Source organism: Lethenteron reissneri, chromosome 61 (assembly GCF_015708825.2).
Source record: "Lethenteron reissneri isolate LAM-NWPU_2019-01 chromosome 61, ASM1570882v1, whole genome shotgun sequence".
In the NCBI taxonomy this organism is placed as follows: domain Eukaryota; kingdom Metazoa; phylum Chordata; class Hyperoartia; order Petromyzontiformes; family Petromyzontidae; genus Lethenteron; species Lethenteron reissneri.
In genome coordinates, this window is record NC_083839.1 from 2,189,394 (window position 1) to 2,217,259 (window position 27,866).

A 27,866-nucleotide genomic window follows, 5' to 3' on the forward strand; every position below is an offset into this window, starting at 1 on the left:
CAGCCCCACCAGCCCCACCAGCCCCTCCAGCCCCACCAGCCCCACCAGCCCCTCCAGCCCCACCAGCCCCACCAGCCCCTCCAGCCCCACCAGCCCCACCAGCCCCTCCAGCCCCACCAGCCCCACCAGCCCCTCCAGCCCCTCCAGCCCCTCCAGTCCCTCCAGCCCCAACAACCCCTCCAGCCCCACCAGCCCCACCAGCCCCACCAGCCCCTCCAGTCCCACCAGCCCCTCCAGCCCCAACAACCCCTCCAGCCCCTCCAGTCCCACCAGCCCCTCCAGCCCCTCCAGCCCCACCAGCCCCTCCAGCCCCCCCAGTCCCACCAGCCCCTGCAGCCCCACCAGCCTCTCCAGCCCCTCCAGCCCCACCAGCCCCACCAGCCTCTCCAGCCCCACCAGCCCCTCCAGCCCCACCAGCCCCTCCAGCCCCTCCAGCCCCTCCAGCCCCACCGGCCCCACCGGCCCCACCGGCCCCACCAGCCCCTCCAGCCCCTCCAGCCCCACCAGCCCCTCCAGCCCCTCCAGCCCCACCAGCCCCACCAGCCCCTCCAGCCCCACCAACCCCTCCAGCCCCACCAGCCTCTCCAGCCCCACCAGCCCCACCAGCCCCTCCAGCCCCACCAGCCCCCCCAGCCCCTCCAGCCCCTCCAGTCCCACCAGCCCCACCAGCCCCTCCAGCCCCTCCAGTCCCACCAGCCCCACCAGCCCCTCCAGCCCCACCAGCCCCAGCCCCTCCAGCCCCTCCAGCCCCTCCAGTCCCACCAGCCCCACCAGCCCCTCCAGCCCCTCCAGCCCCACCAGCCCCTCCAGCCCCTCCAGCCCCACCAGCCCCACCAGCCCCCAGCACCCCACCAGCCCCACCAGCCCCTCCAGCCCCTCCAGCCCCACCAGCCCCACCAGCCCCTCCAGCCCCTCCAGCCCCACCAGCCCCACCCCCCCTCCAGCCCCACCAGCCCCTCCAGCCCCCCAGCCCCCCAGCCCCTCCAGCCCCCCAGCCCCCCAGCCCCACCAGCCCCTCCAGCCCCCACCAGCCCCACCAGCCCCTCCAGCCCCACCAGCCCCTCCAGCCCCACCAGCCCCTCCAGCCCCACCAGCCCCACCAGCCCCTCCAGCCCCACCAGCCCCCCAGCCCCACCAGCCCCACCAGCCCCAGCTACAGCCCCACCAGCCCCAGCCCCCCACCCCCCCTCCAGCCCCACCAGCCCCTCCAGCCCCACCAGCCCCACCAGCCCCTCCAGTCCCTCCAGCCCCACCAGCCCCTCCAGCCCCACCAGCCCCACCAGCCCCACCAGCCCCTCCAGCCCCACCAGCCCCACCAGCCCCAGCTACAGCCCCACCAGCCCCTACAGCCCCACCAGCCCCACCAGCCCCTCCAGCCCCACCAGCCCCACCAGCCCCACCACTGTTTCCCTTTTCCGAGTAACGGAGTAAAACATCGCAGCAATAAACGACGACGGTGATGGGATTTCAGGATTTATGAAGACGTAGCGAATTTCTGCATCTTCAAGGACAATTTACGATTTTGTTTTTTGTTGGGGTGGTAACCTATACGGATGCACTAACAAAAAGTCTTCATATCAACCATCGTGACGTCGCAACCCCCTGTTGCTGTGCGGGCACGCGGTGTCACGTTCTGATTGGATGTTCAGGACGGTTGCTTCCACGGGTCAATCCGAAACGAAGCGAAATTTCGGACCGTCCAAAATTTGAGACCCATGATGGAATATTTTTTAAAAAACTACCCCACCCATCCCCCACCCACCCCCCTCCCCCCCCACCCCCCCCCCTCCACCCACCCCCCCCCCCCCCCTCAAAATGTATCCACAAATCGCCGAAATCCCCTAATTATTAACTGAGTTGCTATTTTTCGATTTAAAGCTTTCGTGACTGCAGGGATTCGTATTCTTGGTTCTTTCGGTAATAATAAAATAAACATGATAATTATAATAAAATAAACAATAATTATGTTTTATTATAAAAATAAAATATAATTGTGTTTATTTTATATTGTAAAAATAAAACAATTATGATGTTTATTTTATTATTTCCCTTCTACGTAACTTATGGAAATAAGGGAAAAAATTTAAATAGAACATTATTATGATGTGTTTATTATTATTAAATTATTTCCCTTCTACGTGACTTTACCGAAAGAACCAAGAATATGAGTTGCTGTTGCTCGGCCGGTGAAACACTTTGCCATTGTAATTTATTGTCCTGTAACTACTTGCACACGGTATATGTAAAAAGGTAAAAGCGCAGCCCCTGCAATGTCGTGCGTGCGCTGCCCGCTGCTGCTGGCAGAAGGGGACTTCTGCTCGAGGGGGCTCCAAAGAGCCCCCCCCCCGCCATCCGTCTCGTCAGGGTGTTTGGCCTACTATGCCATGCGGGCCAGACGTCTTGGCAAGAAGTTACACGGTAGATCTTACTTTAGAAATATTCGTCCAGCAAAGAGACATTTGCCAGGGCCCGCGAGGTGTTTTTAGAACGTTGGGACGGTGTCGCGCGCTGTGTCCCTGCGACTTGTGATTTGATGGAGGAAGATGACACCGATTCTAAATACTTTACAAGAATCGCGTGTTTTATTTGGGTGGCTCCGGCCAATTTCGCCGTTTGTTTTGTGGAGTTTTGGGGGTTTTGATTTAGCTTGCGTTCGGAACGTTGCGACAACAATAACCTCACATGCTTGTTTATTTTTTGTGTTCTTCTGAAGTGCGGTTTTCTCCAACAAGTCAGAGCAGTACTCTTTGGTTCTTTCGGTAAAGTCACGTTGGTGAAAAAAGAAAAAAAAGAAATAACGAAAAATTTCTTGCTGTGGTCACACCTGATGATGATTGCTTGTATTCTATGGGAACCTCATTTGCCAGTAAAAATATGATAATTGTTTTTTTACCCTTCTATCTGGCAACAAAACTGACACCTTTTTACAAGGAGTCATGTTTGCATAGACCGCAATACCTGCAGTCATAATACAAACAAAAGAACATAATTCTGTTTCGATTTAAAGCTTTCGTGACTGCAGGGATTCATCTTCTTGGTTCTTTCGGTAAAGTCAGAGACTTTACCGTCAGAGACTTTACCGAAAGAACCAAGAACATAATTCTGATAATGTGCACTGTCCTTGAAGTTGATTGGTCCACACCCGAGACAGCTTTCCTTCGAGCCTAGTCTCACATGGGTCGGACCAGATGGCGTCATCTGCAAACATGACTCCTTGTAAAAAGGTGTCAGTTTTGTTTCCAGATAGAAGGGTAAAAAAACAATTATCATTGCTTGTATTGCAACCGAAACGTGAATTTTTTTCACCTACGAGAACCAAAGAGTATGGATCCATGCAGTCACGAAAACTTCAACTCTAAATTGAAGTGAGAGCAGTGGCAGCCGCTAGGAAAGAGTTACGTGTGAGCACTTTTAATTATTATTAAACTGCGTCGTATAAGGCGCGCCCCGATCTATTTAAAAAAGAAACGGAGAGATTACTTGGTATCACGTGCAACGATTTAAAATGATATGCCAATACATTTGCATTGTGAAGGCCGGCTGGTTACAATGCATTGGGGCGGATCTGATCAATTAATTATCCACCCTCTTCTCTGAAGTTGTCACTCGTCGGAATGATGTGTTACGTTGTACTGTGTAAAAAAAACGATTCGGGTCACATTGTAAGTCTCAGATTTTTAAGAGAATCTGTGTCCAATTGTCGACTTTTTTTTACATATATATAAATGTGCATTTGCGAATCGATGTCGATTCAGAGATCGTGTGTGTGTTTTTCTTTTATTTTCTTCACCCCATTCATTAATTTTTGCACGCAAAGGAATTGCGTGTGGGGGGGTAGCAGTTTCGCGGCATGAGTCACGGCACAGTTGGCTACGTACAGCGCGAAAGAAGTTGTATCTACACGCGGTGAGTTAGGGACTAAACGCCACTCGCGTTCCCAGATGTCTTCGTGCTAGCCACCAGTGGCGGAGTCGGACACCTCGAGACCCACACACACCACACCACACAGGGTGCACGTTGGCACGGGAAAAAATAACCAACAGGCGCTATTCGCCACTAAGTGGCGGTGACGGTGCCAGGCCAGGTGCACTTTGAGGCTGCCACGTGAAGTGTCGAAGGCTTCGCTGACGGAGGAGGTCACGGGACAGACCCTGCAGGTGCCTTCGGTTGACCAAGATGACAAGGCAGATGCCATGGAGTCAACATTGGGGGGGGGGACCAAATCTTCTAGGGTGTCCTGGGGGTCCCAACCCAGAAAAAAAAAATCTAAATTTGAAAACTCATTTCCTGCCTAGAATATTAAAAATTCACTAACACATGGGTTGGACTTTTTTTATTTACAATAATGTCTAATAGTGTATTGTATTACATTGCTCTGTTTTTACTTTTTTACCATTTCTTGTTTCATTGTATGTAATGGCAGAGATTAGGGATTAATAAAGTACAACCATAACCAGAATCATATCAACATACATCTATGCGTTGATTTATATGAAGACGAGTCCAGATATTGTGGCCAAGGTTTAGCAAATTGTTCTTTTTATTTACATAGCATAGCAATTATTTTTTTAATAGCAAAATATTGGGGGCGGGGGGGGGATATTTTGAGCATATTTGAATATGGGGGGGGGGATGCCCCCACTGTGCCAACTTGCTGCATTATTTTATCCGCACGGCGCTCCTCTACCCTCTGTTGTTGGAGGGCGACTGCCTCGCATACACAGAGACATAAGCACACAAAGACAAAGCAGTCCCACAATATGACCTCCTAACAGACTGTTGGGGCAATGTGCCGTTCGCGAGCACCTGTTAAGGCCGGCAGAGTTTGATGTCGGCAGAATCAAATCTTTGGACCGTTTTCTCCGCGCACCGTTTCGTCGGGGTCGTAAAGAAACGCCCCCGTTGAGGTCTTACCACTTGTACGTCGTTACGAAAATTCGTCACACCTCTCAACCCGATGTGCCCACGCCTCAAATCCCCCCTCCCCCCCCAGACACATCGCCGGCAACACATCCTCGTCCCGTCATTTCTCGCCGCCCTATCGTCAGCATCTTCGCCTCCGCCCGACACGCTCGCTATGAACGCCTTTTGATTTGCGTCGTCTCGATAAACGTCGTCACGCCTCGCGGGAACGCATCCCCCCGACGTAAAGCGGGGTTTAGCCGGGCCAGTATAAGTCGGCAGTAATTCTTAAACCTTTACTTTGGTTCTCAATCGTAATTTTTTTTAACAATGTTAATAAACACGTAGTAGGGGTTTGATGAAACAAAGTTAAGTTGCGTGACTTCCGTGTTTAATTTGTGTTTTCGATTACACTGGTCAACAACAACAAAAAATTCTGGCCTAGACTTTTGCATCCGGTTTAAAACTAATTTCAGGGTGCCGATTCCAAATCTGATCTCAGATTTGCTCTATGACATCTCATTTTTATGCTATCGGCATACCCCGTTTTCATTGATTTTCCCCGAAATTAACTCTGTCACTTATGATTGCAAGTTGTTGCGAGTCAGTGACTGCTTTAGTATTAAAATATGGTGCTGTATTTTTAGGATAGTGTGTTTATAATATCATTTTATGTAGATATCCACACAAATGTATTGAAGATTGGGGGGACACTGACCTCGAGATGGTTCCACAGGTTCGTGTTGGGGTTGCAGTAGCGGCGAAGCGACCAGCAGAGGGCAACGTCGGCCTCTCGTCGTCGTTTGTTGCTGCCGCTGCGAATATTGAATTAAAAAATAATCGCAGTGCCCCGTGTGAGGATCGAACTCACGACCTTCAGATTATGAGACTGACGCGCTACCAACTGCGCCAACGAGGCTCCTCCGCTCCAAAGGCGCCACGTGCAGTCCCATTTGTGTCAATCGATCCACTGCTAGATGAGATATACTCTTAGTTCTTTCGGTAAAGTCACGTAGAAGGGAAGTAATAAAATAATAAAACATAATAAAATAATTCTCACGACGTTTCGGCCACAACGCAAGCAGCCGTCCTCAGGTGAAGAACATGTCTGTCGATAAGACAGAGTCTGAGTCATTCAGTCTGAGACTCTGTCTTATCGACAGACATGTTCTTCACCTGAGGACGGCTCCTTGCGTTGTGGCCGAAACGTCGCTGAAAATTGTATTTTATTATGTTTTATTTTTATTATTTTATTATTTCCCTTCTACGCGACTTTACCGAAAGAACCAAGAAGATGAATCCCTGCAGTCACGAAAGCTTTCAATCGAAAAAAAATGAGATATACTCTTAGTTCTTTCGGTGGAAAGCAACATATAGGGCCGTTCTCGGGAGGGGAGATGAGGATTATTTGATTTAAAAAAAACTTGGGTCACGCTGGTGTTTAGTTGCAGATCGGTGCAGGCGGGGGGGTAGCACAGATGTACGGTCTAACATTTAGCTACGCAGGAGGTCGTGCGTTCGATCCCGACCCTGACGCCTGCTGCTATTGCTGTATATGCCTCTCTCCCCGTGGTCGCGTGGATTTTTTTTTCTCTCCGGATCCTCCGGGTTTTCCCCTCCACATTTATAAAGCGCTCGTTTGTTTAGACTATTAAGATACTTTTTCTGCGATCAATGTCCAAATGATAAGGGGCCGTCCATAAATGACGTCACGCACCTGGGGGGTGGGTCAGACATTTGTGACGATGTGTGACGAGGGGGGGGAGAAATGTGACGTCACATCAAAATGCGCAACTTTAAATAAATATAGACAACGCGTTCTACTTAATTAAATATACTTTTTAATAAACGTTTTCCCCTACAACATCAGAGTGCAGCGCCACATTAAATACTCACTACAATGACAATAGTTTAAAGCGATTTTTTTATTTTTTCATTTGCTATACAGCCAGATAATACGCTCACCTTAAACACCCAGTCGTTCATAAAAGTCGAAGGCGGTATAGTACTAGAGTAATAGAGCAAGTGCAGAATCACTGAACCGGAATTGACAGCTTGAAAGCATTTAGGGGCCGTCCATAAATGACGTCACGCGATTTTGTACGATTTTTGACCCCCACCCCCCCATCGTCACACGGCGTCACAAAAAGTCAGACCCCCCCTCAAATATGACGTCACAAAGCTCTGCCCCCGCCCCCCAAAAAAAAATATAAAACATGCCTCAAATCGCTTTAAACTATTGTCATTGTAGTGCGTATTTATGTGGCGCTGCACTCTGATGTTGTAGGAGAAAACATTGATTAAAAAGTCTATTTAATTAATTAGAACGTGTTGTCTATATTTATTTAAAGTTGCGCATTTTGATGTGACGTCACATTTCTCACCCCCCCCCTCGTCACACATGTCTGACCCCCCCCCGAGGTGCGTGACGTCATATATGGACGGCCCCTTAGCGCGGAGACCTTGAAAGTGAGGGGCCCGTAGCTACCACTACACGTGTAGGAGTAGCTACTACTACACGTGTAGGAGTAGCTACTACTACACGTGTAGTGATAGCTAGTACTACACGTGTAGGAGTAGCTACTACTACACGTGTAGGAGTAGCTACTACTACACGTGTAGGAGTAGCTACTACTACACGTGTAGTAGTAGCTACTACTACACATGTAGTGATAGCTAGTACTACACGTGTTGTAGTAGCTACTACTACACGTGTAGTAGTAGCTACTACGTATGTAGCTACTTTTGCTACTGGGATAATCCGGCACTGAACAGACTGTTGGGGCAAGTGCTGTAACTGCTGTTAGCGAGTGGCAACCCCCCTACGAAGGCCAACGCCCGGCCGCCTTTGTCTCCCCGATGTTAACCCACCTCATTTGAGGCTAAGTCGACCTAGGCGGAGGCCCCAGGACCGGTTCAAGATATAATCGTCATCGGGGGGTGCTGGTGGCCGTGATCGGGAATCGAACTCGGGTGGCCGGCCGACGATTTTGCAGCGCAGCGCTCACCACTGCCACGACAAAGACAAAGATCCCCCGTATAGCCTTGACAGGACCGTCGGGGCAAGTGCTGTTAGCGAGCACCTATGAAGGCCGGCTTCTGTGACACCACACGATGTGGATGGGTGGAACAGCAACCACGCCCGGGGCCGCTTTTGTCTCCCTCGCGGCGATGTTTATTACCCACCGCACCACAAGGATACTCATGTTTATGGCTGAGTCGACCTAGTGGGGGATGCCCAGGACCTGTGGCCGCGAGCGGGAATCGAACTCGCGTGGTCGGCCGAGGATTTTGCAGCGCTGCGCTAACCACTTGCCCCACCGCTCCTCCTCTTCCTCCCCCCCAATGACTCCCAGATCCAACCACGACGCGTCTGCAACCCAAGCAGCCCTGGTGACTTTAAACCACAGGCGGCGTGGACGCCACTTCGCTCGGCTCTCGGTCTCCCTGCTCTTCTCATACTAGGGACAGAGAGTCACACACACAACACACACCAACACACAACAACAACAGCAGCAACAGTCCAGGCTGTCGTTGTTGTTATTCTAACCACTTGTAAAGCAGAAGGCTCGTTTACGCCAATTTTGATGCCTTGAGCTCGATTGCATTTAAAAGCGCTTGTCCGCTGGAGTTCGCTCGACACTGATGTGGATATTACCGCGGCGTATGGCTATGTCTACAGATCGGTGAATGGTATATATCATCTGTATATGGGTGTGTGCGGCGTCAGACACACACACACGCGCACTGAAGACTCGGACAGAGGCTCCATTCAGTATCCCGTCCTCGAGATGGTGGATGTGCAGCGCCCTTCTCTTGGAGGGAATTGACGCCTGTATCAAGGGAATTGCAGGGCTGCACCCTGTATCTTTATTTTATATCGACTACAAATATATTTTATTTCACATTTATTCTGATTTTTTTTTAAGCAACGTACTAACATTGTTTTTGGTGGCGGGGGGTGGTGGTGGGCGGTGGATTTCCTGCTACGGATCTGATTGAATTTATTTTAATTTTTAGATGATTTCAGACAGCGTTGACTTTTATTGTATTGTTTTTTGACGTGGGCGCGTGCGTGCGCGTGCGTGCGCGTGCGTGAGTCACGCCGAGATGGATCGGCTTCTTAATTGACCCGACATCATCGGCGTTGTCAAGAAGCGACAACTGTTACGGGCGATTCCTTCCAGGGACAAATGCAGCGACGATTGGGGAGACCAGCCGCTATCACATCGGACAAGTTACGTATCTAAACTCTCTCTCTCACGCACATTTACATACACACATACATACATACACACATACATACACACACATACATACACATACACACATACACACACATACACATAAAATACACATTTACATACACACATACACACACATACACACATACATACACATACATACACACATACATACATATACACATACATACACATACATACACATACATACACATACATACACACACACGTACATACATATACATACACACATACACACACATACATACACGCACACACAGACATATATACATACACACACATACACATACACACACATACATGCACACATACACATACATACACACACATACACACACACTTAAACATCGTGGACTCGGGATATCCGCACAAGCCACACGCGCTCAACATCTCCTCGACTCACAAGTTGAAGTCTTACTAAGACGAAGATCAGCTTGTCCGAGGTCCGCTCCAAATACGAAACTCCACCATCATCATCATCGTTTTCTCACCGGGGGGAGAGACATCGTCGGCAACTTCGGGAAGAAAGGAAGACGCACAAGATGAGAGCTGAGATGATCCTCAACACGATTCTCATCCTGGGGTTGACGCGTCTCTCACACTCCGTTGTTGCTGCTCTGGTGAGTAGAACAACCTTCGGCCATGTGGTGAGTTGAGTCGGATTTGTAAATGTGCTTTAAGTGATTGGTTTACCTCGTCTATGATTTGCACCCTCATCCTGTTTTTTGCAAAGTTTGTTGTAAAGTTCTGACATCTTGTGGCCTCGACCTGGGCGTCTGTGATTTTTAAAAAGAGCTTCATAGCTCATCGGATTACTCCTCGAGAATAAATAAATATTCTCATTATGATGGGCCCGTTGATTCAGCTGTTGATGCTGCTGCTCCTGGCTACTGCCTGTTGTACACGCGTGTGTTCACACACGATACACACGTGTTCACACGATACACACACGTTTAGACACACACGTGTGTCTACATGTGTGTGTGTACACGCCTCGCTGTCTTGCGCACCTTAACCGAGACAGGCAGATGCCCTCGTACGGAACGGTGGCTGACGAATTCTTAAACCCAGGGGTAGGAAAACCAACATAAGAAAAGAAGAGGCATTTGTAGTGCCGGATTATATCGTCGTAGTAAAAGTAGCTACATGTGTAGTAGCTACTACATGTAGTAACAGCAACACACTCACCAACACACCACTCACCAACAAACTCACCACTCACCAACGCACTCACCACTCACCAATACAGACTGGGTTTATAAGAAAAGCTGTCTCCGTTGTGAACCAATCAATTTCAAGGACAATGCATACATTATCAGTTTTTTTTTGCATTCTGACCGCAGATATTGTGGTTAATGCAAACATGATCCCTTGTAAAAAAGATGTTAGTTTTGTTGTCAGAAAAAAGGGTATAAAAAACCTATTATTATATTTTGCTACTGGCAAAGGAGGCCTCATGATATATACATTTATTTTTTAAGTTATTTGTTTACCTTTGTTGTACTTTGCACTGCCTATTGTGTTGTTGTGTCGTTTTGCCGTTGCAACGTTCTTACCCGCCCCGACCGGAGAACTATTAACATTCCTTCCCTTTATTAATGCTACCCCTATCCCCTCCCTTTGATGCTGCTAATCCTGTATCATGCACGGGCATAATATGACTTTGAAACCTCCCGCCCACCTCCTACGCATTTCACAAGTAGTACTAATCCCATATCTGCATTTCCCATAAATATGCTAAATTCCTCTTCATATGCAAATTATTTTGTCAAGGCGCTCTTCCCCCTCCAATTCAGCTTAAATATACGCTGCCAAGCCTGGTGGTGTTTCATTCAGACGCTGTCTTCCCGACAGACCTGTTCTTCACCTGAGGACGGCTGCTTGCGTTGTGGCCGAAACGTCGTGAGAATTATTTTATTACGTTTTATTTTTATTCTTTTATTATTTCCCTTCGACGTGACTTTACCGAAAGAACCAAGAAGATGTGGAAAAGAGATTTACGGCTCATCGGATTCCACCAGTTTGAATAAATATTCCGATTCTGAGTATATCTCGAGGCGCCGGATCAATGGTGGGGGTGGGTGGATGGGTGGGAGAGGGGGGGGGGCTGCATTTGATATCTTTACTCAGGAAGGAAGCGATGGCAGACCGAAATGCAACCTTCAAAGACAATGGTAGTACAAAGGCAAAGGTCCCCGCTGGGGTAGGCTGAACAGCACTTGGGGCAAGTGCTCGAGTGTAGGGTCGCCCAGATGTCTTGTGACCCCCCCCCCCCCACCAATTCATTGGCTGTGAAAATATTTGTTTCCTTAGCATATTCGTTTCCGTTTGAAATAAAGCTTACTCGCAAACGATTACGTTTTTTTGAGAATTTAATGGGGGTCTTAAGATATCTGGACCACCACGATCTCTCCACCATCTCCCTACCATCTCCCCACTATCTCCCCACCATCTCCCACCATCTCCCCACATCTCCCCAACATCTCCCCACCATCTCTACACCATCTTCCCACCATCTCCCTCCCATCTCCACCATCTCTTCACCATCTCCCCAACACCTACCAACATCTCCCCACCATCTCCCCACCATCTCCACCATCTCCCCAACATCTCCACCATCTCCCCACCATCTCCACCATCTCCCCACCATCGCCACCATCTCAACCATCTCCACCATCTCCCCAACACTTCCCAACATCTCCCCACCATCTCTACCATCTCTACCATCTCCCCACCATCTCCACCATCTCCCCAACATCTCCCTAACATCTCCCTACCATCTCTACACCATCTTCCCACCATCTCCACCATCCCATCTCCCCAACATCTCCCAACATCTCCCACCATCTCTACACCATCTTCCCACCATCTCCACTATCTCAACATCTCCCCACCATCTCCAACATCTCCCCATCATCTCCAACATCTCCCCACCATCTCCACCATCTCCAACATCTCCACCATCTCCCCACCATCGCCACCATCTCCCCACCATCTCCAACATCTCCTCACCATCTCCACCATCTCTCCACCATCACCATCTCTCCAACATCTCCACCATCTCCTCGTCATCTCCACCATCTCTCCACCATCTCCACCATCTCTCCAACATCTCCACCATCTCCCCACCATTAGCCCAACATCTTCAGCATCTCCCCACCCACCATCTCCGCACCCACCATCTCCACCATCTCCCCAACATCTCCACCATCTCCCCACCATTTCCACCATCTCTAACATCTCTCCACCATCTCTCCAACATCTCCACCATCTCCCCACCATCTCCACCATCTCCAACATTTCCACCATCTCTCTACCATCTCCACCATCTCTCCAACATCTCCACCATCTCCCCACCATCAGCCCAACGTCTTCACCATCTCCCCACCATCTCCCCACCCACCATCTCCACCATCTCCACAACATCTCCACCATCTCTCCACCATCTCCACAATCTCTCCACCATCTTCCCCAACATCTCCCCAACATCTCCCCACCGTCTCTACCATCTCCACCATCTCCCCACCATCTCCAACATTTCCCCAACATCTCCCCACCATCAGCTGGTGGCCACGTTCATCCCATCGGCCACAGCCCGAGGGGCCGCTCTATGCCTCAGTGGCCGAGCGAGCGAGCGAGGGAGCGAGCGAGCCAGGGAGCGAGCGAGCGAGGGAGCGAGTGAGAGAGGGAGCGAGTGAGTGAGGGAGCGAGCGAGCCAGGGAGCGAGCGAGTGAGGGAGCGAGTGAGAAAGCCAGGGAGCGAGTGAGTGAGGGAGCGAGTGAGTGAGGGAGCGAGCGAGCCAGGGAGCGAGTGAGAAAGCCAGGGAGCGAGCGAGCGAGGGAGCGAGCGAGCCAGGGAGCGAGCGAGCCAGGGAGCGAGTGAGTGAGCCAGGGAGCGAGTAAGCGAGCGAGTGAGTGAGCCAGGGAGCGAGCGAGCCAGGGAGCGAGCGAGCCAGGGAGCGAGTGAGTGAGCCAGGGAGCGAGTAAGCGAGCGAGTGAGTGAGCCAGGGAGCGAGCGAGCCAGGGAGCGAGTGAGTGAGCCAGGGAGCGAGTGAGTGAGCCAGGGAGCGAGTAAGCGAGCCAGGGAGCGAGTGAGCAAGCCAGGGAGTGAGCGAGTGAGCGAGCCAGGGAGCGAGTAAGCGAGCGAGTGAGTGAGCCAGGGAGCGAGTGAGCAAGCCAGGGAGTAAGCGAGGGAGCGAGCGAGCGAGTGAGCGAGCCAGGGAGCGAGTCAGGGAGCAGGCGAGGGATTGTGCAAGTGAGCGAGCCAGGGAACAACCCAGGGAGCGAGTGAGTGGTGGCGCCGCTGTTTGGTTTTCCCACAGCTGCCGCTGTGCCATCACTGTGCGAAATCCCGGCGCAGCTGGGCTGCTGCATTCCGTGTGGGATCGCGAAAATGACACCGGCCGCACACGCCCCGTCCACCTCAACTCGGCTCAGCTATGTAACGCGTGGGGGATCTTTTTTGTTTTGCCATCGATATTATCCACGATAGCGGGGATCAGAATCATCAGAAGGGGTTTTATTCGCAATGAAAGTTCGCACAGACAAGGAATTTACTTTGGCCGGAAGGCGCATACATTCAACATATAAGAATCTTAAATAAGTGGTTTACAAGTCTAACTATACTAACGGTGCAAAGTCTAAGTAATACTAAGGAGCTAAAGTATGTAGAAATTAAATTAAATAAAATCTAAAATATACAATAGCTATAATATACAATATAAAATTACAAAAATGCAAATAGGGTAACATAGTGCAAATATGGCAGGTTGCCATTGTGCAGATATTGCGTTAAAGTCAGTGTGAGCGTTAAAGTCAATGGGGTTTGGATGGGAGTGGGTGACGGGGGTCAGATCGCGTGAACTTAACCGCGTCGTGAAAAACCCAATTCCACCCGAACAATTCCATCCTGGCAGCAGCGGGATTTTGGCTGACCGTCATCAACAACAACAACAACGAAAAAAAAAGGAAAACCGCTCACTCCCGTCGATCCCACTGACCTTCCGTGTACCGGGCGAGCTAGTCAACATCTCTCGCCACCGGTGCAACAGAGAAAAAAATGCCAACGTGCGCGCAACACCGCTGCTCGACCTCGTTGCTTCACTCTCTCACTCTCTCAATCGAGGCTTAATTACTGACATGGGCACGCCTCGCTCCGCACATGTCCTTCAGGGGCCGAGTGCTTGTCGCTAACACCCTGGCAGCATCCGTGATGTGGCACAAGACCAAGGCCCTCCAGCCTCCTGCCTGGCTACTCAACAGAGTCAACCGCTCACTCGCGCCTGCCGGTGGGCGAGGGCGGCCAGGGTCTGGTGGACATCACCGCCAGGGTCATGAGCTTTAGTCCAGAGGTCGCAAACGGGTTTTGATTCCTTACCCGTACCCGGCCTCACCAGGGTCGCAAACGGGTACCGGTACCCGTACCCGGCTGGGTACAGGTAGCCGGGTATCGGGTAGGGTACGGGTATTGGGTACCCGGTTGCGACCTCTGCTTCAGGCTCATGGCTGTCAGGCGGCTGCTGTACGACCGGGAGAAGCTACCCTGGAAGTCGCCGGCCCTCTCCCTGCTGAGGGATGCAGGGGGGTGCCTGGGGTACGGAAAGGAACTCTTCCTGATGGACCTGAGCCTGGTGGACTACACGAGGCTGCCAGGTTATCACCAGAGCCTCTTGGACGCGTGGCGGAGCTTCGAGTGGAGCAGAAAGCGCGTGGCGCCCTACGACCTCGCGCAGTTCCTGAACGAGCCCTTGTTCTGCAATGGCCTCTTCCAGGGGATCAGAAGAGAGAGGACCCTGACTCTACGCCTCACATCAGCAGGGCTGCGGACAGTCTTCCACCTCGTGCAGGCCCACCAGCCCAAGTGGAAGACCGCAGCTGAGATCGCCAGCACCGCTAGGGGACTCTGCTCCACGCTCGCCTGAAGCTGGAGGCACCGGGGGATGGTGGCGGCCCCCTCCCCCCCCTCCTCCTCTTCCCCGGAGTTGTGCTTCTCCTGCGTGAAGCCCCCCGGCCACAGCGACTCCGGCAAGCTCCTGAAGCTCCGAGGCTGCAGGAACGTGTCCCTCAAGATTGCCCCAAACACAGCGCTCTACACGTGCTGCGTCAAAGCGCTCTACACGTGCTGCGTCAAGGCGCTCTACACGTGCCGCGTCAAGGCGCTCTACACGTGCTGCGTCAAGGCGCTCTACACGTGCCGCGTCAAGGCGCTCTACACGTGCCGTGTCAAGGCGCTCTACACGTGGCTGTGTCAAGGCGCTCTACACGTGCCGTGTCAAGGCGCTCTACACGTGCCGCGTCAAGGCGCTCTACACGTGGCTGTGTCAAGGCGCTCTACACGTGCCGTGTCAAGGCGCTCTACACGTGGCTGTGTCAAGGCGCTCTACACGTGCCGTGTCAAGGCGCTCTACACGTGCTGCGTCAAGGCGCTCTACACGTGCCGCGTCAAGGCGCTCTACACGTGCCGTGTCAAGGCGCTCTACACGTGGCTGTGTCAAGGCGCTCTACACGTGCCGTGTCAAGGCGCTCTACACGTGCTGCGTCAAAGCTCTCTACACGTGCTGCGTCAAGGCGCTCTACACGTGCCGTGTCAAGGCGCTCTACACGTGCCGTGTCAAGGCGCTCTACACATGCCGTGTCAAGGCGCTCTACACGTGCCGTGTCAAGGCGCTCTACACGTGCTGTGTCAAGGCGCTCTACACGTGCCGTGTCAAGGCGCTCTACACGTGCTGTGTCAAGGCGCTCTACACGTGCTGTGTCAAGGCGCTCTGCACGTGATCTGTGTCAAGGCACTCTACACGTGCTGTGTCAAGGCGCTCTACACGTGCTGTGTCAAGGCGCTCTACACGTGCTGTGTCAAGGCGCTCTACACGTGATCTGTGTCAAGGCGCTCTATACGTACTGTGTCAAGGCGCTCTACACGTGCTGTGTCAAGGCGCTCTACACGTGGCTGTGTCAAGGCGCTCTACACGTGCCGTGTCAAGGCGCTCTACACGTGCTGTGTCAAGGCGCTCTACACGTGCTGCGTAAAGGCGCTCTACACGTGCTGTGTCAAGGCGCTGCATTCCCGGGAGCTGGCCGACCTACCGGACACAAAATGGAGAGACCATTTCTCTCCCCTCATTGCAGCCGCCCCTCAGTGGAAACTAATGTACAAGTCTCCCGTAGCCAAACGCTGCGGTGACCTCCAGTGGAGGTTGGCACACTGCACGTTGCCATCGGCCGTGTGGCTCAGTCGAATCTCGCCAGGGGTAACAGACTTGTGCATTTCCTGCGGTGCCAGGGAGGATCTGCCCCACCGGTACTTACGCTGCCAGCGGCTCAAACCAATGTTCCGCCTTTTGGGGGATATCTTCAGGAAACTGGGGGTGCCCTTCTACAACAGCAGCTTCGTGTATGGGGGTGGTGCCTTACCTGGCTAACAAGCGCGATGACTTCGCCAACTTCGCCTGTGCTCAAGCGAAGATGGCGGTGTTACAGAGCGAGGAAAAAGATGCTGGAAGGTGACACTGACGGCTGCTCTGTGCTTCCAGTGTTCAGGGGCCTGCTCAAGGCGCGGCTCCGGCTGGAGCACGCCATGTACCACACACATGTCGGTGATGTGTGCGTCTTCTTCGAACGCTGGGGAGCCGGACAAGCCCCTCTCTGTACCAGCGTGGACGGCACCCTCGTGGTGTTCACCTTCTGAAGCGCTCGCTCGTCACCGTGGCGTGCGCGATGACCACCACCACCACGTGGCTTTTGTCTTTTGTGTTGTGTGCGGTGCTTTCAGCACCACAGCACGTAGATTTGTAATGATATGTAACGTTTGTTTTCTTTTCGTTTGTTGGCGACTGTTTTTTTCATATTGGAATCGCCTCCGGTGCTTTTTGCTGCTGGCGGCAATAAAAGTTGTTTAAAAGTCAAAAGTCTCACACTCTCTCTCTCACTCTCTCACACTCTCTCTCTCACACTCTCTCACTCTCTCACACACTCTCTCTCACTCTCTCACACTCTCACACACACTCTCTCACACTCTCTCACTCTCTCACACTCTCTCTCACACTCTCTCACACTCTTTCACACACTCACTCTCACACTCTCTCTCACTCTCTCACACTCTCTCTCACACACTCTCTCACTCTTTCACACACTCTCTCTCACACTCTCTCTCACTCTCTCACACTCTCTCTTTCACACTCTCTCTCACACTCTCTCTCACTCTCCCTCTCACTCTCTCTCACTCTCCCTCTCACTCTCTCTCACCCTCTCTCACACTCACTCTCTCTCTCTCACTCTCTCTCTCACACTCTCTCTCACACTCTCACACACTCTCTCCCACTCTCTCACACTCTTTCACACTCACTCTCTCTCTCTCGCCACCGTGGGGTGCGGCTGCATACACGTGGTGCTCCCGCTCTAACGTGTGTGTGGGTGGAGGCCTGGGCTCAGGTGTGAGCCTGAGCCTGGCCTAGGGAGAGTGAACTAGGGAAAAACGCTAGTTTATTCTGGTTTTTCTTCCCGGGTGTCAGCCTGCTGTAGTAACAGGTTTTTATTACTACTGTTGCTTGTGTGTTTGTCTGGGTTGTGTGTTTGTCTGTGTGTTCGTTTTGTTTGTTTTTCTGCTTGGCTGGTCGCGTTGTGTGTTGGCCTGTTGCTTTTTACCTGGTTGAACACCGCGTGTGTTGGCCTGCTAGTCTGTTTGGTGAGTGTTTTGTCTGTGTGTTTGTTCGTTTATCTGTCGTTTTGTTTATTTGTATGTTTGTTTGATTGTTCGGTTTCATTTGTTTGCTTGCTGGTTCGGTCGTGTGTGTGTTCGTCTGTGTGTTTGTCCTGCGCGTGTGTGTGCTTGTCTGTGCGTGTGCGTGTTTGTCTGTCTGGTGGTTGGTTTTGGGTGTGTGTGGTGTGTTTGTTTTGTGTGGGGGTTATTACTTTTTTATCACGTTTGTATTTTTTTCTACGATTATTTTTCGCTGCCACTGCGCTGCTGCCATGCAAGCACCATGGCTCAGCCTGGCAGCATGGAGGCCCTCACAGATTGGCACGGGTTTCGCTGTTTCCCTCCGCTGGGGACGTCGCTTGACGGCGTCGCTGAGGCGGTGGCGGAACACACCGGGCCGGCGGCCATTCGAGTGATCCAGAGGGAGAATCGGGGCTACGTAGTCTACGTGGCCACAGTGGAGGCGGCGGCGCGTGTCGTTGAGAGGGGGCTCAGCGTCGGGGGAGGGGGGGCTGCTCGTGCAATGCAGCCCGCTCTCCACACCGGCTGTTCGGGTGACCATCTCCGGCGCGCCACCATACTTCACGAATGCAGAGCTAAGGGTGGAACTGCAACGCTACGGCGTCGTGGTATCGCCCATCGTCCTGCTATATATAAAAACACAACGGAGGGAGCTGAGGCACGTTCTGTCAGGCCAACGGCAGGCGTTCCTCGTGCTTAAAAGTGGGAGTACCGAGCTGGATGTGGCCATCAAACGCACTGCTGGTGGCCGCGTCCACACGATATACCTGGCCACGGCCGAGCCACGCTGCTACGCATGTGGTGGTGCCGGGCATCTGAAAAAAAACTGCTCCACCGGAACAAAGCCGAGTGGAGCTGCAACGACGGAGACAACGCTGGTGCTGCAACAAAAACAGCAGCAGCAGCAGCCGCAACGTGAGCAGCAACAGCAGCGTGAGCACCTGTCGCAGGCGTCACCGCAGCAGGAGCAACAGCAGCAGCAGCGTGAGCAGCAGCAGCCACAACAGGTGCCGCCACTGCAGCGGGAACAACAGCTGCAGAGTGGTGGTGCCGAGTCCGTGCCGATGCACGGGGAGTCGGACCCTCACGAGGGAGCCGACAGCAATGGGGCTGCCGTCATTAAGAGCGCCAGGAGGAAGAGGAGGAGGCGCGGAAACGGGCTGGCGGAGCAGCTCAAGAGGCCAGCCACAGCCGACGACATCGAGCGGCCGGCCGGCGGTGTGGAGTGCACGGGGAGGGAAGCTGTGGAGGCCACTGACAACGCGGACTCAGCGGATGTGATCGAGCCGATGACGCGGTTGCCGAGCCCGGCCCCACCCACCCCGGCGTTGGAGGGAGCGGAGCCAGCAGCTGCCGCCAGCGCCAGCATGGTGCCGAGCGACGGCGCAGCTCCGGGAAGCCACCCTTCACACGGCCCGACGGGGGACCGAGAGAGGGAGCGTGGAGCCCGATGTGATCGGGGAGGAGAGTGCCGCCGAACGGACCAGCTGCTCGGCGGATAAAGGAGGGGAGGCCATGGAGATTGCCAGCGAGGCGCACCTGTCGGTGACGATGGGAGGAGCGCCCCGACCGATTCCGGCCTCGCCCGTTCCAGCACGGCAAAGAGGGGAGACGGAGGCTGCCGCCGACGCCGTCGGCGTGCCAAGCGGTGCCCTCGCTCCAAGGAGTGCCCCTTCATCCGCCCCGAGTGGTGGCGGGAAGAGGTCGAAGAAATCTAAGAGGAAGGGGCTACCCTCGGTGAAGCCGGGGGAGGGGGTCGGGGAAACCTCTGACGACGTGCACCCAGCGAACGTGATCGAGCTGGGAACACGATCGCCGAGGCGGACCTCGCTCACCCCGGCGACAGGAGGAGAAGGGTCGCCGACCACCGCCAGTGCAGGCTCTGTGCTGTGCGGCGCTACAGCTCGGAGGCCCCCCCCTCATCTACCCTGATGGATGACGGGGAAGGGAGTACGGAGCTCGAGGCAACTGATGAGGAAAGTGCCACCGAGCGGATCGGCTGCTCAGTGGATGTGGAAGGAGGAACGATGGAGGCCGATAGCAGCAGCAGCAGCAGCATCGCGCACCTGGTGGTGACGACCAAGGGGGCGCAACGGCCGATCTCGACTCCAGCCTCGCAGACGACGTCTGGAGCAGGATCGTTGGTCGTTGCAGATGCAAGCTGTGTGTCGCGCGATTATGTACCCTTTAAAGGCAACCCCCCCCCCCCCCCCGCCACAGAACGGTTCAAGAGACCGAAGGGCTGGAGGAGGTTGCCTGCACTCGGGACGGAGCCTGGTGAGGTCCCCATTCCCGGAACGTCGGCAGACACCGGAGGGTGGGTTGGCGCCGACGGGAAAGCTTATGGCGATGACTTGGAGGATGATTTGGACAGGGCGAAGTACCCCCAGAAGCTTGGAGGTTGGAGGAATCAGCCTAAGCTGGGAGAGTGCATGCCGAAAACCGTCCTTGCTTGGATAAGGATGATGCATAAGGGAAAAACAGGGAACGTGTTGAGAGAGCTATACAAAGCCTTCCCCGATAGGCGCGCCTTTGCAAGGGCGGCCATGAGGGGTTTCTTCAATCCACACAGGTACGGCTACAGCGAGATGGAGGCCGATCGCGCGATGACGTTGACAGACGACTTAGGAATGCTTGACGACTACAAGAAGAAGGAGGAGGTGGGAGCCAAGATATGGGGGGGTCGATAGCGATCCGCAGGCGGAAAGGCCGGAGACCTGGCCTCCCATGAAGAACTGGGGGTGCTCTCCCGAATACCTTCTCGGTTTTCTTAGATGGTCCAAGGGGAGACGTTACATCCGAGTGCGGGACAGCTTCCCCAATAGGGGAAACTTTATGAGCGTGGCTCGGCGCGTCGTCCAAGACCCGAGCAGGTATGGATACAGCCGCCAGGAGATGTTCCGGGTGAAAGCGCTGATGAGCAAAGTCCAGAAACAGCCCTCACCCCCCCCCCACCACCCCCCCACCACCCCCTTCCCGCCCGAGGCCTTGGGGGCCTTGAAGACGCCACCGCCACCACCATCATCGCTGTCGTCGGTCGAGATGGAGGGTGAAGATGGGGGGGAGGGAGGGCCGGTGATTTAGGCAAGGGACCGTGAATACCTGGACATCGCGCACGCCGGACACTGACTGCGAGGCGGTGGCGATGTGTTGCGTGATAATAAGCGGTGTGTATGTTGTTGCCATGATGACATGTTATATGTTGTTTGGCGATGAAATGAAGCGAATGCTGTTGCCATAAAGGCATGTGTTTGGTTCTGACTGCACGGAAACTTTCCAGCGCAATTTGCGCTGGAGTAATAAAGTTTTCAAAAGTCAAAGTCAAAGTCTCACTCTCTCACACTCTCTCTCACACTCTCTCACACTCTCTCACTCTCTCTCACACACTCTCTCACTCTCTCACTCTCTCACACTCTCTCTCACTCTCTCACTCTCTCTCACACACTCTCTCACTCTCTCTCACTCTCTCACACTCTCTCTCACTCTCTCTCACTCTCTCTCACACACTCTCTCACACTCTCTCACTCTCTCACACTCTCTCTCATTCTCTCACTCTCTCTCACACACTCTCTCACTCTCTCACACTCTCCCTCTCACTCTCTCTCACTCTCTCACTCTCTCTCACACACTCTCTCACTCTCTCTCTCCCTTTCACTCCCTCCGACACTTCCATAGGTGGACGCCGACGACGTGCTGACGAGGGAAGAGCAGATCTCCATCCTGCTGGGCGCCCGAAGGAGATGCGAGCAGCGCATCAACTCGACGGGCGGCTCCACGGCGTCAGGTGAAGTCGGCGGAGTGAGGACTCATCTCCATCCGTTGCCATCTGTACGGGGTTCAGATGGGGGGGGGGGTCAGGGGGTGGTGGCAGGGTTACCCCCTCGCTCAGGATGTGCTCTTCTTGCCTCTCGCCCGGCTCTTTCCCTCCCGCGTGCATCAATTAAAGGGCCTCTTGAATTATAATAATAGTTCAATTTATAACGCGCGCAAATTTGCGGACGTAGTGGCCGCAATTCAGAGGCCGAAATAAATGTTGCTGTGCTCAACTTCACGTAGCAGGAGGCTGCTGAAAGGAAAGGGTTCCCCTTAGACTCAACGTGGATATCTGGGTGGTATTAATTTTAATTACGATGGTAATGATGATCGTTGTTATGATAATAGTGTGGTGATAATACTCATTATTATGATTACAGTATGATGAAAATGATCATTAGTATGATAAGATATGATACATTATTTATATGATAACAACATTATAATAATGATAATTAGTATGATAATAGTATTATTATAATTATTAATATAGTTAAAGGTACAGACACAGCCCTGCTGGAGGAAAAGCTCAAGAGAGCCCCTGTAGTGGAGGGTATTTGGCCTACTCTTCCAATGCTGGCAACCCATCTTGGAAGAGGTGGGAATACCCACAGCCTACCCCACCACACACACAACGCGGCTGTCGGGAACCCGTTACTCCTGCAGGGTGGACAGAGGCAGCGGTGATTTGAGAATGATTAAAGACAATTATTTAAAACAATGATTTAAGACAACGATTTTAAACAATGATTTAAAACAATGATTTAAAACAATGATTTAAGACAACGATTTAAGACAATGATTTAAGACAATGATTTAAGACAATGACTTAAGACAACGATTTAAGACAATGATTTGAGACAATGACTTAAGACAACGATTTAAAAGAATGATTTAAGACAATGATTTAAGACAATGATTTAAGACAACGACTTAAGACAATGATTTAAGACAATGACTTAAGACAACGATTTAAAACAATGATTTAAGACAATGATTTAAGACACCTTGCATCAATGATTCAACCATCGAACAAAGACGGTGGTGACCGCATCGGGCGGCGCTCTCAGCTGCACTTCCGCGGCCGTCTGGAACGCTCTTCGATTTCCGATATTCGGAAGCCACTGGGCGCTACGCACTTTTGAGTCATCTACGTTGTCAACAATAAGTCCTTTAGAACGGCGTTTTGCGTTACTGATTCCTGTCCTTTTCCCCGCACCTCCAATTACCACGGTTGGCTACGTGACGGCGTGAAAGAAGTTTAGCAAACAAAATTCGCCAAACCCTCGATGACAATTCAACTTTGGTTTTTACGCGAATTTGGCTCTGGGTGTTGTTCGACAGCCAGCCGAACGCCGCTGCTGCTGCTGCTGCTTCTGCTGCTGCTGCTCCTGCTGCTGCTGATGCTCCTGCTGCTGCTGCTCCTGCTCCTGCTGCTGCTGCCGCCGCTGCTGCTGCCGCCGCTACCGCCGCTGGCGCCGCTGCCGCCGCTGCCGCCGCTGCCGCTGCCGCTGCTGCTGCTGCCAGGATGAACGGCTGAGAGTTTGCATGTTCACCACAAGCACTGTGTGCGGTTAACGCTTTACCTCGATTCCTTGCGAGAGGATACCCACTCATCTCAACATCTCAACACAACTCCTGTCTCTTTGACACGTTTTGTCCCACACGAAGAACACCGCCCCTCCCCCCCTCCCCGCCTCTGCATCGCGTGGACGGGCAGACTGAACGGCGGCGCGGTGGGCGACGATTTTCAGAGATTTCCGTGCCACCGTGGAGGGAGCAACAGCGAATCGAATCGGCGGACCCTTGAACTGCGAACCTGGCCATCGCTTTGGCACCATTACCACCATTGCCACCATTGCCACCATTGCCACCATTGCCACCATTGCCACCATTGCCACCATTGCCACCATTGCCACCATTGCCACCATTGCCACCATTGCCACCATTGCCACCATTGCCACCATTACAACCATTGCCACCATTGCCACCATTGCCACCATTGCCACCATTGCCACCATTGCCACCATTGCCACCATTGCCACCATTGCCACCATTGCCACCATTGCCACCATTGCCACCATTGCCACCATTGCCACCATTGCCACCATTGCCACCATTGCCACCATTGCCACCATTACCACCATTGCCATCATTGCCACCATTGTCACCATTGCCACCATTACCATCGATGGCACCGTTGGCATCGTTGGCAACAGATCTGTTCTTCACCTGAGGACGGCTGCTTGCATTGTGGCCGAAACGTCGTGAGAATTGTATTTTATTACGTTTTATTTTTATTATTTTATTACTTCCCTTCTACGTGACTTTACCGAAAGAACCCAGGAGGCCACTGGCACCGTGAACGTGCTCGTTATATCGAGACGTTGCGTTATCTTGAACTCGGGTGCAATATCGCGAACGTTGTCATCGTTACTGTAACTTGAAATGTTGATGTTTCTCCGGCAAACTATTTTACCATTTGCGTTTTTGTGCCTCATTTGCAGCGCGTTCTTTAATCATGATCCTCACTTTAGTGAAATATTTTAAAGATAACTGTGTAACACACTCTACATTTACGTGATTTGTTGCCAATCCCCCCCCCCCCCTTTATGATGCATTCCTTTTTATTAAAAACAAATTAAATTCTAGCGACCTGTTATGTTGCGTTTGCCAGGCAAACTGATGCTTTTGATCGATGACCACCCCGATTCAAGTGCCATCTTAGCTCACTAGGTAACGTCAAAATCAACTGAAAGTTTACTGAACAGAAACGGCTGTTGGCATCGAAGTCCCTTGTTTGGCGGTGTAACCGCGAGCCGCATGATCCAAGTTGAGGAATCTGTCTTGTGCCGCGCATCTTTTGCTCCCGCAGATCGCCACTGTTTCCCGGAATGGGACGGGATTATTTGTTGGCCCGCGGGAACTCTTGGAAGCCTCGTGTCGGTGCATTGCCCCGAATACATCTACGACTTCAATCACCAGGGTACGAGCGAGTGAGAGAGAGCGAGGCGGTGAGAGCGAGAGAGAGGGCGAGCGAGCGAGTGAGTTAGCGAGCCGGTGAGAGAGTGAGCTAGTGAGTGAGTGAGCCAGTGAGCGAGTGAGTGAGTGAGAGAGTGAGCAAGCCAGTGAGCGAGTGAGTGAGTGAGAGAGAGTGAGTGAGCGAGCCAGTGAGCCAGTAAGTGAGTGAGTGAGAGGGTGAGTGAGTGAGTGAGCGAGCCGGTGAGCGAGTGAGTGAGAGTGAGCCATTGAGTGCGCGAGCCAGTGAGCGAGAGAGTGAGTGAGTGAACGAGCCAGTGAGTGAGTGAGAGAGTGAGCGAGCCAGTGAGTGAGTCAGTGAGAGAGTAAGTAAGTGAGCCAGTGAGAGAGCGAGTGAGTGAGCCAGTGAGTGAGAGAGCCAGTCAGTGAGAGAGTGAGTCAGTGAGTGAGAGAGTGAGTGAGAGAGTGAGCCAGTCAGTGTTTGAGAGAGTGAGTCAGTGAGAGAGCGAGTGAGCTAGTGAGAGAGTGCGAGAGTGAGCCAGTGAGAGAGTGAGAGAGCGAGTGAGCTAGTGAGAGAGTGAGAGAGTGAGCTAGTGAGCCAGTGAACGAGTGCCGTGTGGCGGCTCTCTCTAAGTCGAGTGGCTATTTATAGGCTGGAGCGTTCTTTCGGGGATTTTTGAAACTCGTTTTTCTCTCAAGCTGACAAATATCCCCACTGTGGATACATTTATTTTGCACTGCGTTGATGCACTTAAGGCGGTCTCCCCTCCCTCCTCCTCCTCACCCCCTTAATTGATTGATGTTTGTTGACTGGTTGTTGTTGACGTCTGTTGTTTATTGTTTACGCCACGTGCATTACCATCCGCTCGTTGTCAAGTGTCTAAGATGACATTTGACTGCTTCACCAGGGCAACCCAGAGGAGTAGGGGGGGCGGGGGGGGCGGGGGGGGGGCGGGGGGGAGTGAAAGGAGAAGCGGGGGGGGGGGGTCCCCAAAGGGCCGGTTTGCGTGTCGCTTTTGAACTCATTCCTCCCCATCTCCTTCTCCACAATCATCATCCGCTTGACGAACGTCCTCCCCCGCCCCCCTCCCCCCCAGGCATGGCCCACCGCCACTGCACCGCCAACGGCTCGTGGCTCTTCGTCGCCGGTGGCGTCAACAAGACGTGGGCCAACTACTCCGAGTGCGCACAGTTCCTGCGGCCCGAGCTGCACATGCGCACCAAGGTTCGGCGAACCGAACCCCACGGGGAGCTTCCCGGGACGGTCGCTCGCCCCTCGCCGACGCCGTTGCCGCGCACGTCGAAACTTTCTCTCGCGCCGTGCCGATCGGATGGCGTGGCCTGTGCGTGCGTAGAACTTCTTTCGCGCCGTACGTAGCCGGCCGTTGCTAATCGGAGGTGCGGTGTGTGTACGTGCGTTGAACTTCTTTGGTGCCGTATGTAGCCAGCCGTAGCTAATCGGAGGTGCGGTGTGTGTACGTGCGTTGAACTTCTTTCGCGCCGTATGTAGCCGGCCGTAGCCAATCGGAGGTGCGGTGTGTGTACGTGCGGCGAACTTCTTTCGCGCCGTACGTAGCCGACCGTAGCCAATCGCAGATGTGAACATCGTTTTGCCGGGGAGACAAAGGCGGGCGGGGATGGCGTGTGCGGTGCCGGCCTTTGCTCGCTGACAGCACTCTGCCCCCCGCCCCCCAGCGGGTCTGTCGGCGGTGCCGGTGATGTGTGTCCGTCTCGCACATAGGACGTGTTCGAGCGGCTCTACGTGATGTACACCGTGGGCTACTCCGTGTCCGTCAGCTCCCTGTCCGTCGCAGTCTTCGTCCTCGGATACTTCAAGTGAGGCGACGCGATTCCCCCCCGTTACGCCCCCCCCCTTCTCTCTGTCTCTCATAATAATTATTCACTATTCGGGCAAATCGCCCGATGATGCAGGATGTTATTACCAACGCAAATGCGACTGTGCTTTTATTTTCAAAATGGAAATATGGTTTTTGGGGGGGGGGGGGGGGGTTGGGAGGACAGAGCTTTGTGACGTCATATTTGAGGGGGGGGGGGTTCAGACTTTTTGTGACGCCGTGTGACGAGGGGGTGGGGGGGGTCAAAAATCGTACACAATCGCGTGACGTCATTTATGGACGGCTCCTAAAGTGCTGCGTGGATTGGTTCCCGTTTGGCCGGTTGGGTTGTCGCCCGGGGAATGTTTCGTGTTTGTCTTACACGGGAGATCCGCGGTGCTGAGTGAGCTACAGCAGCAACGACACCGCCGCTATTTTACTTTTTAAGTTCATCACGTTAAGGCCCCCTGAGCTATGTAGCGCTTTATCAGAAGCGAGCTGGCCAGCACAAATGATAGCTCAATGGAAGTGGCTTATCATCATCATCATCATGTGGACATTTATACTACCAGCCAAATACCCTAAACGCGTGATGTTGAGTCTAAATGTGTTGGGTGAAAACCCGGAGGAACCTGAGAAAAAAATCACACGAACACGGGGACAGAGAGAGAGACACCGAAAACTCAAAATATACAGCAGCAGCAGCAGGCGTCAGGATGGAACCCACGACCTCCTGCATACCAGGCGAGGTAGTTAACATCTCCTGGCCACCGTGATGATGATGAAAGAGAGACACGCAAACTGCAAATATACAGTAGCAGGCGTCAGGGTCTTCATCGAACTCACGACCTCCTGTAGACCAGGCGAGGTAGTTCACATCTCATAGCCACCGTGATGATGATGATGATGAGAAAGAGACACGCAAACTCTAAATATACGGGAGGGGCTGGGTGGGGAGGGTGGGGCTGGGTGGGGGGTGGGAGGGGTGGGGCTGGGTGGGGAGGGTGGGGAGGGTGGGGAGGGGCTGGTCACCCCGTGGTGCCCTTATACAACTCAACGTTAACCTACTCACGCCGGCTTGTGCCCGCCCTCACAGTCGGCCATATTTGCGGAATACACCACGCCGCCGTTGACCCTACAGGCCATTGACCGAGCAACCCGACGTTCCTACCAGCTCCCTCCGCAGGAATGTGTTTTTAGTTTTCTGCGCTGTCATTGGTTTGAAACTTTCGTGACTGCAGGAATCCATACTCTTTGGTTCTTTCGGTAAAAAGTGATATATTTATTTTTTCTACCTACGTGACTTTACCGAAAGATTTGAAGCTTTCGTGACTGCAAGGATTCATACTCGTAGTTT

At 53.0% G+C, this 27,866-nt stretch overlaps 1 protein-coding gene and 1 non-coding gene across 7 annotated transcripts in view; one reads left to right on the top strand and one right to left on the bottom strand.

Moving 5' to 3' along the window:
• Nucleotides 1-5,748: 5,748 nt before the first annotated feature.
• On the bottom strand, nt 5,749-5,821 carry TRNAM-CAU (transfer RNA methionine (anticodon CAU)). The gene has a single exon. It is a non-coding gene; the product is annotated as a tRNA-Met (tRNA).
• Nucleotides 5,822-8,309: 2,488 nt separating this feature from the next.
• The window catches only part of LOC133358187 (parathyroid hormone/parathyroid hormone-related peptide receptor-like), a 61,765-nt gene continuing 42,208 nt past the window's right edge, over nt 8,310-27,866 (top strand). For all 6 annotated transcript variants that reach the window (XR_009757026.1, XR_009757027.1, XM_061576399.1 and 3 more), the window contains exons 1-5: nt 8,310-9,814; nt 21,558-21,666; nt 24,571-24,681; nt 25,772-25,899; nt 26,416-26,510. Coding sequence is in view for 4 of the 6 variants with exons in the window: in XM_061576399.1 (XP_061432383.1) it covers nt 9,710-9,814; nt 21,558-21,666; nt 24,571-24,681; nt 25,772-25,899; nt 26,416-26,510 (548 nt within the window). In the remaining 2 variants the exon portion in view is untranslated. The remainder of the gene's footprint in view (nt 9,815-21,557; nt 21,667-24,570; nt 24,682-25,771; nt 25,900-26,415; nt 26,511-27,866) is intronic.